Source organism: Micromys minutus, assembly GCF_963924665.1.
Source record: "Micromys minutus genome assembly, chromosome: 6".
Classification (NCBI taxonomy): domain Eukaryota; kingdom Metazoa; phylum Chordata; class Mammalia; order Rodentia; family Muridae; genus Micromys; species Micromys minutus.
In genome coordinates, this window is record NC_137975.1 from 74378237 (window position 1) to 74395306 (window position 17070).

The 17070-nt window shown below is 44.8% G+C and overlaps 1 protein-coding gene across 1 annotated transcript in view; it reads right to left on the bottom strand.

Moving 5' to 3' along the window:
• Positions 1 to 319: 319 nt before the first annotated feature.
• SCGN (secretagogin, EF-hand calcium binding protein) overlaps positions 320 to 17070 on the bottom strand; it is a gene marked incomplete at both ends in the record, with an annotated part of 34825 nt that continues 18074 nt past the window's right edge. The window contains 5 exons of the mRNA XM_080917599.1: positions 320 to 448; positions 5232 to 5300; positions 7708 to 7767; positions 8425 to 8470; positions 12602 to 12657. Of these exons, the coding sequence (XP_080773725.1) occupies positions 320 to 448; positions 5232 to 5300; positions 7708 to 7767; positions 8425 to 8470; positions 12602 to 12657 (360 nt within the window). The remainder of the gene's footprint in view (positions 449 to 5231; positions 5301 to 7707; positions 7768 to 8424; positions 8471 to 12601; positions 12658 to 17070) is intronic.

Consider the following 17070-nt stretch of genomic DNA (forward strand, 5'->3'; position numbering starts at 1 on the left):
CATTCTAACGGAGCAGAAGCTCAAACAGGAAAGGATAGAATGGATCACCGGGTTATAGGGAAGGTTGAAAGAGCAAGACCAGCAAGCAAGCTGAGGCCTTGGAGGAGATAGGCCAAGGTCAAGAAACAAACATGGAAGAAGCTGTATAGGGGCTTCCCATGGGGCAAGATCAGAGCTGCCTCTGAAAGCAGCACCCTCTGTCAGGAGTACCAAACTGTCAGGGAGAAGGTCCATTAACTGGGTCCCCAAGAGCAAAGTACAAACACACTTCTCACAGCAAGAACACAGACACAGAAGCAGAGAGCAGAGCAGTTGGGGATCAGGGGTTTATTTTTAGCCCAAGACACAGTGCCAGCTCAGACTTCTGGATCTTTCCATCCTTGTTCACATCGCAATGGCGAAGCAGAATCTCCCGGAACTTATCAAGATCCACACCACTGATGCTGGGCTGAGGACAAGAAGACATGATCATTCGGAAGTCCAGTGGCAGTCCCAGACCGCAGTGTCCTCCATGAGGACAGGCCATGAGGAACCAGGAACAGCTACTGGCCCTTTACCCCACCCAGGTTCCTAGTGTTTGCTGGCAGAGAGCTTGAGTTCTCAGCTTTGCCCCTTCAGGCAAAGTAAACAAAGAGATGTTTCAAAGTCTTATTTCCACGTTTTCCCCTCCGTAGCTGGAGAAAGCCTACCTTATTAAAGACATGATGCTGATGGGGGAAAATGTTTTATCACTGTCCCTGGCTCTTCTTGGCCCATCTTCAGGACATTTAGCACCTTTAGTTTAAAGAGAGTTCATACAAAATAGAAATCTAGTTTCCACGTTATAGATCAAAGTAGTTGTGGTGTTTTGAGTATGCCTAGCCTGGGGAGTGGTACTATTTGGAGGTGTGGCCTGGTTGGAGCGGGTGTGTCTCTGTGGACATGGGCTTTACGACTCTCATCCTAGCTCTCTGGAAGCCAGTCTTCAGACGAAGATGTAGAGCTCTCAGCTCCTCCTGAACCCTGCCTGTCTGGATGCTGCCATATTCCTACCTCGATGATAATTAACTGAACCTCTGAACCTATAAGTCAGCCCCAATTAAATGTGGACTTTTAAGAGTTGCCTTGGTCATGGTGTCTATTCATGGCAGTAAAGCCCTAATTAAGGCAGAAGTAACGGAGGATTTCTTCCAGGCATGCTTCCAGACTGAGCAGGGACAGCGGTACCTGCACTCAGGGAAGCATTTCAAACTCCCAGGCTGCACATGCCACAGTGCCAGAATCACTCCCTCAAGCACCTCACCCCATCCTCACAACCCCACTGCCCAGGCTAGGGAAGAGGCTCAGGAGAACTCATCTGTCTTCTAGGGGAGAGCGCTGACGTCTCCTGATTGATGGACTGCTGGGTCTACCGCCTCACACAGCTCTAGAGAAAGCTGGAGAAGAGGATGAATCCGGACTGCAAAGCTAATGTCCAAAGAAAATCAGTGAACCTGATTTTATTATTCCTAATTACTTGAGTAGTTTAGGAGTTAAAAAGAAGGCAGCTTTACTCCAGAGACTTCTGAGCCCCTAGGGAGCACTCGGGACGCCAACCCCCATCCCCACCCCAGCCCTGCCTACGTTTTCTTTGCTTCCAAAGAAACCTCTAAAATAAATAAATAAATAAATAAATAAATAAATAAATAAATAAATAAACAAAACAAGCAAAAACAAAAGACTGCAGTAGGGGAAAAAGCCTTCCATTCCCAAACTAGAGAGTCACAACCAGTGGGGCTAATCTACACTCCATTTGGGTGTCACCTGACTGACACAGCATGTTTTCCTGACTGTGGCCTTAAACAGAGGAGAGAGAAGAGCAGCAAAATGGAGGAGCAGCAGGCTAGACTGGTCAGGGGTCAGAAAGGGGAGGGGCTGGGACCTCTCGCACATCTGTCTGAAGCACTGTGGGTCATCAGACTACAAGAGTGAGATGAAACACATCATTGCCAGGTTCCTTTCACTGTGCTCAAAAATTACAGTTTCCTGGGGCTCAGTAGTAGGTGGGTGTGTTTTACAGCTCAAAGAAATGTGTCCTGGAAGTGTCCAGCAAGTGTCATAAAGAGCTTGCCTGCTGTGCTGACTCACACTGGCAGCCAGAATCATAGCAGCAGCTTTCATTTTACATGGAGACCTTTTCTCTCATCTACCTCAAAGGACCACCTGAGACCAGCCCCAGGACAACTGGTTGAAAACTAATGATCTGCCTGTCCTGAACCTTGGGAGTTGGGGTATTTTTGAGACTGACCCTCGGACCCCCACACATACCCGGAGCAGGTGCTCGGTCCTCTCTGCAGATTTATTTCTGCATGAGCCACCCCGTCTCTCAATGTCATTTTCAGGCTTTCCTCCCACCCTGTCCCTTTTGCATTCCTGCTTCCTGAGAGAATAAAAGCCAGTGTCTAGTCCATCGGCCAGCATGGCCCAGTCTCTGTGCTAGGTGTCCTGGCTCACTGATCCTGTGCATGTTCTGAGCATCATAGGCCTGAACTATATATGGAACTCAAGGTCAGCCTAGCCGACTTAGTGAGACTCGGTTTCAAACTATAAACAAAAACAGGCTTGGACTTGAGCTCAAAGCGCTTGCCTAGAACATGTGAGGTCCAGCCTTTAATTCCCAGCGTGGCCAGCAAAATACAAGACAGGCAGGAGACACTGACGCTGTAGATGCTGACGGATACCCGCGATGCCAGGGGTGAGCCTGGGCCCGGAATGTGAGGCAGAGAGCCGAGGACTAGAATTCTCAGCCTCTATTCTCCTTGGCTGCTTAAACTTTGTTTTATTTTATTTTTGATCATGTTGATAACTTTCAAGGATTTCATTATTTTTACTTGTGTGTGCATATGTGTGTGTTTGTGTTTGTGTGTATGTGTGGCATTGTGTGAGTGTGTGCACATATGCACAGTGTCCAAGGAGGACAGAGAGGATGTCAGATCCTCTGGAGCTGGAGTTACACGTGATGGGTGGTTGTGAGCCACAGAATGTGGATGCTGAGGACCACATGCTGGTCCTCTCCAAGAGCAAACGGTGCTCCCAATTGCTGCACTGTGTCTCCAGCTCTTCAACATTTTTGTATGCAGAGATAATTTAAAAATCGGAAAAGAAAGCAAATGCTTTAAAATTATGGAGAGTCGGTTGCCCTTGGACACGGCCATCCTGCCTTTGCATGTCTTTGGCACACTAGTATTTCAGACAAGATTATCCTGTATGGCATGGTCATCCACTGAGTGAAGATTCCTTTGGAAAACTCCCTCCTATATTTTTATAATTTTCCAGCTCAATTATATACTCAAATGATGACGGCAAATTTGTTCTAAAACAGTAACAAAGACTGTTACTTTGGAGAGTGGTTTTGTCTTCAGGGACTATGGTAGCTGCCTACAGAATCTCTGGTTACCACACATCCTTGGGAGGTGTTGGTTTGAATATGCTTGGCCCATGGGAAGTGGCGCTATTAACAGGTGTGGCTTATTTGGAGTAGGTACAACCTTGGAGGAAGTTCATCATTCTGGGGTAAGCTTTGAGGGCTTGTATTCAAGCTCCACCCAGTGTTGAAGAGAGCCTCCTCCTCACTGCCTACAGAAAACAGTGCCCTCCTGACTGCCTTGGGATGAAGATATAGAATCTCAGCTCCTCTAGCACCACACTACCTGCATGCTGCCATGCTTCCCACCGCTGTGATAATGAACTGAACCTCTGAACCTGTAAGCCAGCCCCAACTAAATGTTGTCCTTTATAAGAGTTGCCTTGGTCACAGTGTCTCCTTGCAGCAGTAAAGCCCTAACTAAGATACAGAGTGTCTGGAGAGTGCTTTCCAAGCTCTACCCTGGAGATGATTTCAGAATCGCTCTAGTTGACATCCATGGGTAATGCTCATCCCTGTGAGGACACCATGGGAGGAATACCTGAGCAAGCTCCCAGCCTGATTAAGGAAGTCTGGAGCCTACAGTCAGGACCCTAACTCTGTGACACAGAGGAAACTAGGCAGCAAGCCCTTGCCCTGAGTCCACTGGAGCAAACTAACACTCAAGTCGGGCCATTTCATCTGCCAGGGAACTTTAGTTTCCCAGAGATGGCTTCTTCATTCCTATTACTTAAGGAATAGAAGAGGCAGCAGACAAAATGGAATTGTCCTTTAACTATCATTTCCAAAGGAAACAGCACACAAATATTGGTTATTTATTCTGATGGGGGAATGCCTGTGGGATTTCAGCAGGAGCCAGAGGACAAGGAGGAAAACAGCCAGAGCCACAGAACAAAGGAGAGAGCAGTTGAGGGATAACTGGGAGCCACAGAAGAAATGCCCATGATCCTGAGTGGATGTCAGACAGAACTGTGCCTGTGTCTGCTCAGTCACAGAATGTCAGCTTCCTGGAGCTCTGGGAACTGGGCCTTTTCCTGCTTCAAGGTTTTCTAGTCTCAGTCATATATGTAGATTATTCTGAGGCTCAGCATAATTAATAACTGTTGCTCTAATTTGTGGCTGTCTGGGACAGCCGGGATGCAATCATTGTGTATCTAATAATGTACTTCAAAGTAATCCCTGAGCACAAAGGCTACTAAATCCACTGTCTACACGGCTCCCTGGAGAAAGAGAAGCTGGAATTGTCCACCAAAGGAGATTATAAACCAGTATAAAGCATGAAGTTCCAAAGGGGATTTGCCTTTTTAAAAACATTGTCAACTCTACAGAATATGGCCATGTGCTATATTAAAGTCTAAATCATCTCAGCCCAAGCCTCAGTCATACCATAAGAGGAAGTGCCCATCCTAGGCTAGATGTTTAAAAAAATCCTTGATGAAAAAAAATTTATATGAAATTAAATTTAGAGTTGTAGTTATTGTAATGGGAAAGTCTGAGAGAGGCGAGTAAAGGGGAGAAAAGACATCTGGCAGCTAAAATAAATAAATAAATAAAACAGTAAAATACACAGTAACTCTGGGCTATTTGGGTAAAACAAATGACTTTAAAATGATGGCTAAAAGATACTTCTGTGTTGATTTTGTGTTATTTTTAACTCATGTGACCTAAAGAAAACAAAAAGAATTTGTAGAGTCTCATAGAATATCAATGGTTATGAAATGGAAATGCCTCCAGACCTTTCTCTCCAATATTAATCTTCAGCCTCACTCATTCTCAGAAATAATGCAGTTTGTCACAATGTCAACCCCAGTGAATGATGGGAATAGCCCTTCCAGCCTCATGGACTCACCTGGACCAGCTCCATCATGTCTTTGACAAATCCATCCACTTCTGGGCCTTCCAGGGCTCCAGTTTTACTCTGAAAGATAAAAAGAACCAACCACTTAAATATAATTTTCTTAGTTTGAAAAGATAAATAATAAATTTGATGAATCAGCCAGTCGTTGTTCATTTGTGACCGCCAACCAATTTAGGAACGGAAAGCGTTTTAGTCTCATGGGATGTGAGCACCCTGCAGAAATGAAAAGAATCCTTCAAGAGCTTCCTGCCCCCAGATAAAGAAGCATTGCTCTGTTCTCCTCAGCAAATAGCACTGACATGAAACTTACTGACATCTGCTCCCCAAATGCAGGCTTCTCTTGGGGTGCTAATTACACAGCAGTGTTCCATAAAAGAACAGGCTGAACATTTAAACTACTTGCTCTATGACCAAACAATTATTTAGTGATTGCTGAAAGTGTACATTTTAAATAGAGGGCTGTTGCAGTAAATATTTAAAAAAAAATAAATAAAAGCTTATCTTTTTATTGGCCCTGGGGTCTCACTCCTCGGTCCTGCCACCACGGTCTTATTGTGTCTGCATTCTCCCTTCCCAGGCGGTTTTATCCCACAAAGTCCAGGGTGTTTCTCTACCCCAAATCCCAACACAACCACCACTCTAAGGCCCGCTAGCTTTTCATATAAGTTTATATATCAAACTCTCAATCCACAAATCCTCTACACAACAAGATTTCATCAAATATACAAAGATATGAGCTGCCCTTCTGTATGAGATATTCTATCTATAAAATCCCTAAATGTTCATAGCTACTTAACACCAATTAAGCCCACCTGGATCTAAGTCATCCTTCCAGATCTCCATCTTGGAGTTTCCTCCTCAGGTCCTCTCCAGTTCTCTGACCTCTCCCGTCTTCTGACCTCCCTTCCCCCGCCCAGTCACTGGCTCTCCTTTATTTTACTAATTAAAATGGAAAGGTTCAGATGAAGTCACTTCATGAGTATGTAACTAGGCAGCACTTCTTGGGGAATTGGAATTAGCATCTAAAATATGAACAGCTTTAGGACGATCTACAGAGGGTTGCTATACCAAATCGATATATGAAACATTGCTTTTTCTGTATATGTTTTCTTCCTACTCATTCTGCATTCTATTGTCAACATGAAAGTAAAATGAAGCCCAGGCATTCTAATGTGTCCATTTTATCCTAAAGTACCTGGGAAAACAATGCCTTCTGTCTTACAATGTTTTTAACACGTTTATTTTTATTTTATGTGTGTGGGTCCTTTGTCTGCCTATATCTCTATGAACTGTTGTGTGCCTTGTACCCCTCGTGGCTGGAAGAGGGTGTCAGATACCCTTGAACAAGAGTTACAGACACTTGTGAGCTGCCATTGTGGGTGCTGGGAATTGAACACGGAACTTCCAAAGGAGTAGCTATTTCTGTTAACCACTAAGCCTACTACTTGATTTTGAGACAATGTCTCACTGTAATCCACATTGGTCATGAACTCATAGCCTCCTGAGTTCTGGGTTTAGAGGCAGAAACCAGTCATCCTGTATTCTATCTGTGTCATATGATGTATCTCCTCATGTTTTCTTTATTTTCACTCTCTAAGGTGTTATTTTGAAACGCCATTTTCTTGACTGGATTCACTAGTGATCCTGTTGCATGTTGAACTCTTCTGTAAAAGCTAATGGAGTTCACTTAGCTATGACAACTCCATCAGATGCATCCTTGTCCTAATCATCTTAGCTTTACAGAAGGGGACTGGGGAAGGCAGGGAGAATAAAGAAGTTGAAGTTCCTACCCCCAGCTCACAGGGGTGACAAGCCCAGATGGACAGCCGGGCAATGAACACAACATAAATAGCTTGGTGCTGCTTGGCCTCGGCTCAGCGCATCTGTTCGGAACACAGCCCTGGCTGTTCTGCGACATTAACTTCATGGAGAGGGTTCTTAGACTTTTCCCACCTTTTTGGTCATTTTTTCCACTTTCTCACATTTTCCCACCTCCATCTGTAGAAATTCAGCCCTGTACCATTTACTGTTTTAGAACGATTATCCCCCACCTGGAGAATGGCTGTCACTTACTCTGAAAGAGAAGCCATGTTCCATTGGGCAGGAATGACGGGGCCTTAATCCTTTAGTTGGATGGGGAGGATTTTTCTGTTTGTTCATTTTTTTTTTTTTTTTTTTTTTGGCACATACAATAAATGGATGTCTTGTCTTACCAAAAGACTCTCATATCTTTATGAGGCAAAAAAAGCATTATGAGTTTATCCCTGTTTAATTACGAATCAGTTTTGCCCATTCTTTCCCCAATCATCTGGTTATATAGAGAACTTGGGGTACCTTGGCCTACCTAACAATACATAGAAGGGACTGCAATTCACTGTCCCAGTCTAGACCTTGTCAACACAGTGGTGCCATACAGGAACAAACTGAGCTTTCTACCTAAAGATGGCGTCCCATGAGGATCACTTACAACATCATAATGGGCAAATATTTTCTCAAAGTCCCTCTTCCTTTCTTCAGTAGAAGAAGCCTGTGTGTGAAGAAAATACCATGTCAGTGCAGCAAAACACAGCCACTGGTGTGCAACTCTGTGGGATGCTGGGTAATCCATATAAACTGTCAATCAACACCACTTAAAATTCCTTGACTCCACCTTGAGCTTTGCACGCCTCTAAAAGAATTAAAAGACAAATGAATGTCTCTTGGTATAGTCTGAAGAGGAAATGTCCACCACAAGTTCCTGTGCTTGCAGTTAGTTGCCAGCTCATAAGGCTGTTTGGGGAGCTTGTAGAAATGTTAGGAGATGGGGTTGGCGGGGGGGGGGGGAAGCTTGCTGGAGAAAGTGAGGCACCAAGCAGTAAGTCTTCAGGTTTTATGACACAGCCCTACTTCCTATTGGGTCTCTGCTTCCTGTTCTGCTCAGAGGTAAGCAAGCTCCTATTTCCACAGCTACAAGCAGCTCCTACCATCCGGAACCTCCCCCTACCCCATGATGGCCGCCATGGACTGTGTCTCTATAACTGTGAGCCAATATAAATCTTTCCTCCTTTCACTTACTTTAACCGGGTATTTGTCATAATGATAAGACAAATAAATAATTTACCATCTTTTCTTCCCTTCTTTCCAGATTTTTTCCCCAAATACATAAAGAAGCAAAAAACCCATCAGGAGAAGAGTTGCCACTTACGTCCATTTTAAACTGAAGAAGGAAGTTCTCCTGAAGAGCCAGAATCCTAAATGCAAAAAAGAATAGAACCCGCATGACCCTCTATAAGCTTTCCCACCAGTCTGCAAATGCAGGGCACGGAGAGAGGCAAAGATCAATGATTTCCCCGTCATCTTGACAATGTGTGCAGGCACTTAGACTATGTGCATTCCAACATGATAAATGCAAAGAGAGTGGGAAAACTTTCCTAGAGACCAGCCTTCACTGTAGAAAAGTTTGAAGACCCTTCTTGATGGGCTGTAGGCTTCTGAGCGTTCTCCCCACAAAAGCAATGAGAAAACTGAACAGAATGGTCAGAGCAAGGTTTGCAGTCAGGGGAGAGCTCACTCTGTAAAAGAAAAAGAAAGCATCAGCATGGAGGGTGGTGCAGGTCTGTGAGTCTGGCACTCTGGACACTGAGGCAGGAGACTTTTGAGTTTGAAACAACCTGGGCTTCAAAGGAAGCCAAATGAAACAAACAAACAAACAGAAAAGCAAACAGAAAAGCCAGCCACCTTCATCTTGGCAAGAACAAGAAATGTTGGAGCATGCCCAGCTCCCACTTCATCCCCCCAGAAAAGCCCAAACCATCTTTTTCCAGCCATGAGTTGACCATTGAGCTACCCAGGAAGAGACTTGAGTGGATACACACCATAGAGAGAATATATTCCATGGAACTAGTTAACAAATGAACAACAGAAGTGTCACCACCCACAAATGTGTCCTGTATGGAGAAGCAAGCAGGGTCCTTGGTCTGAAATGAGAGGACACCAGGCAGAAACTGGAGTCACTGAAGAGTGGAAAGCACCAGCAGGGGTGCAAACAGGAGCAAATATGAAGGTGAGGGGCTGGAGACAGCTCAGTGGTTAAGAGCAGCGGCTGCCTGGAAGAGGATACAGTTTCAATTCCCAGCACATGGCAGCTCACAACCTTTTGTAACTCCAGCTCCAGGGGATCTGATACTCTCTTCCAGCTTTCAAAGGCAAAAAGCCACAACTGATGGACAGACTACATACATGCAGCAAAGCCCTCATACACACACATTTTAAAGAGTCACAGCGAGTGTCACTGGTTATATGTTTTAGACCCATCAAGCAATTATTCAACATGGGTGCCCAGGTGGCTCACATACTGCCAGGTTCTCAGAGGACCAAAGCAGGGAATCCCTTGAGCAAGTTCAAGGCCAGCCTAGACAACACAGCAATAGCCCATCAAAGAAAGGAAGGAAGGAAGGAAGGAAGGAAGGAAGGAAGGAAGGAAGGAAGGAAGGAAGGAAAGAAGGAAGGAAGGAGGAGAAGGAGGGAGGGAGGGAGAAGGGAGAGGTAGGGAGGGAAGGAGGGAGGCAGGAAGAATGAATGAAATAGAAAGAGAAAGTAGGTGTTGATGGGTACACAGCATGGAATGCTGTGGTTTGAAGAACCTAAAGAACATGGGGGATTTGAACTGTAGATTAGAACTGTAAAAAGTACAAATTTACTATAATATTAAAAATTAAGTTGCTACTAATTCCATTTTTAAATATAATTCCTCCAGAGAAACACTAAGAAAATAACACAAAACATGTAAATGGCGGAATCAACAACAAGAGAATGAAAAGTTCGCTAAAAATATCTACTTAACTTAAGATGAAAAGGAACAGCAACAACACAGCTCAAACTCAGCAAAAGCAAACATAAATCCCGGCATCATCAGTAATTGCATTAAGTGTGCAGGCGTTAACAGCTCCATTAGAAACCAAAATTAGCAAGATGTGAAGGATAAGACAGGCTCTTACTTTTCCCAAGAGGCACAATCACCAATAAAATCCAAAAACCCAAACACAAACGCCTCAGGCTAATAAACAAGAGCAGTAGAGTTATAAGATGCGATCTGCGCAGAACACTCGGTCACATGTCTGTGCACTAGTCCTGTGCACTAGAAAGGACCAAAGCAAAGCCGCACACCTGTAGTCACAGGCATCTGGAGGCTGAGGTAGGAGCACTGTGAGTGTGTGCTGGCCTGCCTGGGCTACAGAGACCCTGAGTGTGCACTGGCCTGCCTGGGCTACAGAGACCCTGCGTCAAATCAAAAATAAATGAAGGAAAAGGGGGGAGAGGTAGATGAGAAGGGGGAAAAGAAAAGCAGGAAGGAAAGGGAGGGGAAGAGAAAGGGAGGGAGGAGGGAGAAAGGGAAAATAAAATTAGAACTATGATGTAAACTTGAAGACAACGTTGTTAGCATGACAATATTTCCCAACTTGTACAGCAAAGTCAGAATAAAAATCCATGGGAATCTGAGTTGTCGTTATGCAGAAACGGACTAGCTGGTCCTAAAATTGTATCGAGATATGCAAATGGGACCAGGAGAACCAGAACAACCTTTAAAAAGAACAAATCTCCAGCCATTGAGGCGGTGCAGAGACTAGTGTTTCTATTTGGAACCATCATGGAAAATTAAATACAGAATTACCATACGATTCAAAATTCTACATCTAAGAATATCATCAAGGGGAAGGGCTTATCACTCCTCACACGCCAGTACATAGTATCTGAAGAGTAGAAGCAACTCAAATGTGCGTCAGCCGATAAAGGGGCCAAGTATGGCCTGTGTCCAGCAGACTGTCCGGCCACAACAGGGTCAGTAGTCGGTCACAACAGACAGAGCTTTCAAGACATTACTGCAAGTGGCATAACCAGACCTGAAAAGCACTACATGGTTCTGCTCATATTCATATTTTTCTCTACCTCTATCTGTGTGCATGTGTGTGCACATGTGAGTGTGTATGCATGTAGCTAAACTTACAGTCTCAGCACGAAGAGCCCCCAGTGCTGAACTGCCTTTTCTGTTTCTTTCTATATTCGAAGCTGGGACTAGGCAGACTTCAGTGGAGGGAACAATGAGACTAAAAGCTCTTGTCAGCCACACTGTCCCGATTTCAATGAATCTTCCAGACATGAACTTTCCTTCTGAGGAGTGACTGAAATTTTTCTAACTCTGCTTGGGGTGAAGTGGGAATTCTTCCTCAAGAAAGCATGTGAGGTGGAGGGATCAGGAACAAGGCTGGGGGGTTGAGGTAGTTGCTGGGCTCTGTGGAGAGAAACACTTTGTTCTTCTTTGACTGGTCTCTCAGTGTTCCTTTCACCAAAAGTCCGATGGAGGTCCTGGGGAGAGTCCATTAGGAATACAACAGCTCCTAGGAGGCACGGAAATCCAGCTAGTATGTGAGACTCAATGTTATGGCCAAGACTGACAAGAGTTTTCCTCTTGTGTCTATGGACAGACAACCTTCAGGACCAGGGGCTGAGCCCAGCACATGCAAAGGCTGTGGATTCAGCATCAAGAACAAGAAACAAGTAGAGGACCACACGGACAAGAGATACACAATATCATAGTGTGACACAGCCAGGAAATTCTTCCTGGAACTTGAGTTATGCTTTTTTAAAAAAAATATCCAGCCTCTGAAACAGTGAAATAATTAAAAATTTTTTTCTCTTTATAAGTTAGCCTACCTCTGACATTTCATTATAGTAACAGAAAGCTGCATTATAATATATATAGCAAACCATCAATCCCAAGTCCCCTCACAGACTCATGGACTATGCTGCTCCTGATCTCGTCCTCCCTCTCTCCCACCAGCCTTCAGGTACTACAGAGGGTAGTCAACCCCCAAAGGCCAGCAGAGAGCTACCTCTAATAAGGTTCAATCAGTTTTTACTATTGCTCTAAATTAATAATCTAACATTTCCAAATTCAGTGAATAGCTTCAAGGTTCTTTCTTTCTTCCCTCCTTCCTTTGTTTCTTTCGTTTATTATTATTTTATTATCATTATCATCATTATTGCTTTTGTTTTGTTAGATTTCGGATTTGGAAGGAAATCCCAGTGTGGGACTGAGGGCCTGGCCTCTGAGGGCAAAATCGACCGATGACCCAGCCACGAGTTCTTACTATAATAATGTAATGTTTATGCATTGTGCAGATAGGCAGAATGGAGCTTTGATTATCTTCACAAAGGAATCTGTTACCCAGGGTGATTCAAAAGCACTGCAGTTGGTTTAATAAGGTGAACCTGGTCTCTTAGACTCCAGGCAAGAGTGACTCTTGGATTTCAAAGGATGTGTGTGTCACCATCAGACCCTGGGACAGGAATTTCTGAGTTTGCCACTTTTCGGCAACACTCACCTTGCCAAGTCATTAAGATCCAAACGGCCATCTTTATTTTTGTCAAAGATCTTCATCTAAAAGGGAGAAAGGAACATGGATGTGACAAATGCTCAGAACAGTTCTTTTGTTTGTTTGTTTGTTTGGTTGGTTGGTTGGTTGGTTGATTGGTTTTCAAGGCAGGGTTTTCCTGTGTAGCCTTGGCTGTCCTGCAACTCATTGTCTAGAGTTGGCTGGCTTCAAACTCACATAGATCCACTTGTCTTTGCCTCCCAACAGCTGTGATTTAAGTGTGGGTGCACTACCACTGCCTGTGATCTTAAAAGCGCTCAAGGCACCTCTGTCTAAACCAGCTGAACTGAGGAACTCACCTCCCTAGGAAAAATGGGTGTTTGCTACCAAGCGACTGGCAGCTCAGCTCCCAGCTGGGATGTGTCACAGTGACCACTCTTCCATGTGTTGTCACAGTTCAGGCGCATGTCTTGTTGTTGTAGAAACCCAAGGCTAGCTGGGGGCTCTGCCCTCACAGCAGCTAAGGCTGCCTGGTCGCCGTGCCAGAAATAAAGATGGCAGCTCATTTACAGGTTAAAATGTCATCACTCCGAAGCAAGCGACTGACCACTTCTAACTCCAAAGAGGTAGAATGACCGACCCCACCATGTGCTTGGAAGGAGTATAGATATTTGGTGGACGGCAAAAATGACTCCTTCATTTTGGAAGGTGAAAGAAGATTCTGCATAATGACAACAGCTTAAAATTCTGTGTTTCACCATGAGTCGGGATTTTAATTATCTGACATCTATATTATATTCACCTAGGACATCTCAGCGACCAAGCCTTGGGTGCGGGGCTCTTGTGCATGGTGTCTCACTGAGCAGAGCAGAAGCAAAGGGTACCCAGCCTTGTCTAAAGCACCTATTTGCACTATTATCCTATACATGACTTTAGGTGAGTCAGCACTGAGAACTGAAACTTTCTGTCCTAACCTCAGAGCAGAAGACCACTCTGGTGTCATGCAGTAGAGGGGGGACACGCTCCTTGAATGAGTTGGAATGTGACTTCACATTCCAGAGCTCTAGAGCATCTGTGGAAAACATCAGGTGAGGACACTGCACAGGGGTATATCGCCCATGTGAAAATGCACTTGTTTTACACCCTTTCTTCTTCTCCAAATTCAGTTTGGTCTGCTTTAGAACTTGAAATTAATTCGAAAGCCCATTCTCCCTAAACTTTGCCATCAAAAATGGCCCAAAGCAGGGATGAACCTGTGATGGTATGTGCCTATAATCCCAGCACTTAGGAGGCTGAGGCAGGAGGATTGGTGCAAAATCACGGACAACCTGATGTACATAGAAAGACTGGGTCTTATCAAGCAAAATGGTACAATAGATCCTTGGGATTCTCAGATGTCCGATCATATCCTTTAAATATGAATACTATATCTACTCAGATAATGACACAGGTTTTGAGAGTGGCCTGTACCTCATCCTTTGTGATGTCATCATCGCAGGGGGTTCTGACTTAATAGAAAACAAGATTAAATTGAGCCCTAAGTAAGTTGTAACCTCACCTAGAAAGATGGGCCTGACTCTTGCTGAGCAACCTCAAAGGGAACACTTTCTAGACTGAGAAGTGTTTGACAGAGAACTGGAGAGCGTGGCCAGGTAGACCCACATGAACACTGGCTTCAAGGTTTGCTCCCAGTCAGGGTTGGAGAGCAAGTGGAAAAGTGCCTGTTATATAAGTTCTATAAGCACAAAGACCTAAACACCCCCAGCACCCATGTCAACGCTGGGCTACAGGGCACAGCTGTAACCCTGGTGCCCATCCAGGCCTGGGAAGCAACAGATACAGGAGATAACCTCAGGAGCTGGGCTGCCAGCTAGCTGTGTAGCCACGGACAACAAAGAGGCCTTGTCTCCCACAGGGTGGAAGGTGAGGGCCTGACACTGGAGGATATCATATATGCATACCATGGCATGGGAGGCCGTGCAGTTACACACCAGCAAGCCTGCCCATGAATACACAAGCACACACACACAAACATACCACACACACACACACACACACACACACACATGAAATTTAAAACACACAGACACTCTCAGAGGCATGTCTCCTAGGTGATTGTTAAGTTGGCAGTGATGAACCATTTCATAATACCAGCACCCTTAAGGAAAAGGCAGCTTTTGAGCAAAGGTTTGAGAGGAAGTGATGAAAGTCATACGTACTTCTGGGTTAAGGGTATTATGCAGAAATAGAAGCCACGGCACAATACTTAGCCCGTGAACCTCCTGGGAAGTGAGCGTGGTGGTAGTGTGGAAAGACCCGGTTGTGTTATGTAGTAATGTCCTCTGAGATTAAACCTTCCATCCTGGAAGGGAGCTCTTTAAGACTCGGGAAGTAGCAACTCAATAGATTCAGACAGTCCCTGAAACTGACTAGATTTTCTAGTTTATATAAACCGTTGGAGCGCAGAGAGGCACTCTCAGACTGGCAGAGCCACCTAGAGACTCTTAGAGCAGCCAAGCTGCCTAGAAGAAGCAAAGACCAAGGGACAGAGGAGACATTCTCAGAGAGCTCCAGGAAGGTGGCTTTTGTGGGTCACCACCGATGCTGGAGTGGGCTTCTCAGTGATGCGGCTGCCTTTGAGTCATCCCTCCTCCTACACAGCAGCCCCTCACCCGTACTCTGTTCACATAAACACTCATTGGCTCACGCTGGCCTTGTTGTGGCTTCCCTTTCTGGAGTGAGTGCACGCGTGTTTCCTCTCCTCAGGAAAAGTCTATCACGTAATAGGTGAAAGTGGATAATAAAAGGAGGAAAATTGAGACAAATGGCAGCTTGGTAAGTAACCAAGATAGTAACATTGTCATTTTCTCTGAGACAGTGCTCAGCGGGAGGGTTTCATCCAGTTACAATGTAACAGGATCATAGGCTGCTGTGTTCCAGGGAGAGCTCAAAAGGGAAGAGTGGAGGTAAGGAAACCTCTCCAGTTACCCATCCTTATGGCTCAGAATCTGGTGGGAGTGGCCAGATTCATGATGTAATTTGAATATAGCTGCTATTTTGTGAGTCGCCCCTAAAAAATTACATGCTGGAAGCTTAGTCTCTAGGGCCAGTGTTGAGTTAGGGAAGTTTAACTTCGCCTCCCTCAAGCCATTGTTGAGTGGGGGAAAGTTTAAGAGGGGGAACTCAGGCTCATTTGGAGGGACTGGTGTAGGTCTTATGTAGCTTGATTCCATGAAGCAGGACTTGTTATGAGCCAAGTAAACATTTCAAGGCCTTGAAATTTCCCCCTGCTTCTGTCTTCCTCTTTGGAGCTCAGATACACTTCTGCCATCAGGATGCACCTGTGGTGACTTCCTTACAAGGAGCATCCCTGCCAGCTAAATGAACCTCTTTTCTTTACCTATTACTGTGCTTCAAATATTTAGTTATAGTGACATGTAGCAGTCAATAGGATTTGCTAATTACAGTGGCAGAGAAGGAAGTCATCAAGACTGATTGCTTTGACACAACAATCAAAATGAAGGAAGCCACCTGTACTGTGATGTTTGAGATGTTGTATATGAAAGTAGAAACGCATACTCATCTAAGAAGCTCAAAAGAACAGTTTGAGTCAGAGTCGTAAGCTAAGGCTTTCGGGCACGCCCTTGCATTTAAAACTGGTCAACATTATCAGCATGTAGCAAGTAGGCACAGAAAGAGAAAAATATCCCACAAATGAGTCCAGACAGGCCTTGGACTGGACTGGACTGGACTGGACTCGCTTCATACCAGTCATAAGGCCAGCTTAACCTCTTAGAATTTTCTCTGTCCAAGTGTCAGAACGTTATTTGCTGTTTAATAGTAGCTCCCAGAGTCATCAGCTTGCATTTAGCGAGATTAAATACCACCTAATGATTTCCTGTCTAGATAAACGGTCTCTCCTCCTGCCTGGAGCTGGAAGCATCCTTCCCACCGTTTCTCCTTCCGAACACTAAGATTGGGACAGGACGTGGCGTGCGTGTCTGAGCCTGTCTCTTCTGACTGGTTGTTCACCCTCAGCTCGTTTGTTACCCCTGCTCACACAGCTATCAAATGCAGCCATCCTCATTAGGGTTAATTTGAATTCATCTGGTAGGTTACGGCTCTTAAGTAAAGCATTTCATGCTAAACCTCAAAAGAAAATTCTTCAGTGCAGCTTTGCAATGATTGTGTTCGCTGTACAAATAAGAAGCCATTAAAGCAGCAGGAATGTGATTCACTCACGGGAAGTCTCTCAGCCCTCAGTAGGTAGACCACTTCCCAAATTTGGACTAGGTAATACTAGCAATGAAGGGTGGGCAGGAAAGCTTGAACTCAACTCCTCTGACTGGCTGATGCCCTGTGCTGGTGACATTCACAGCGGGATGACAGGAATAACCAGAGAGCTTCTGGTCCTTTCTCCTTCCTCTCCTGATTTCTCCAGATGAAGGTTAGAAGGCTGAATTAGAAGGCTACGACAT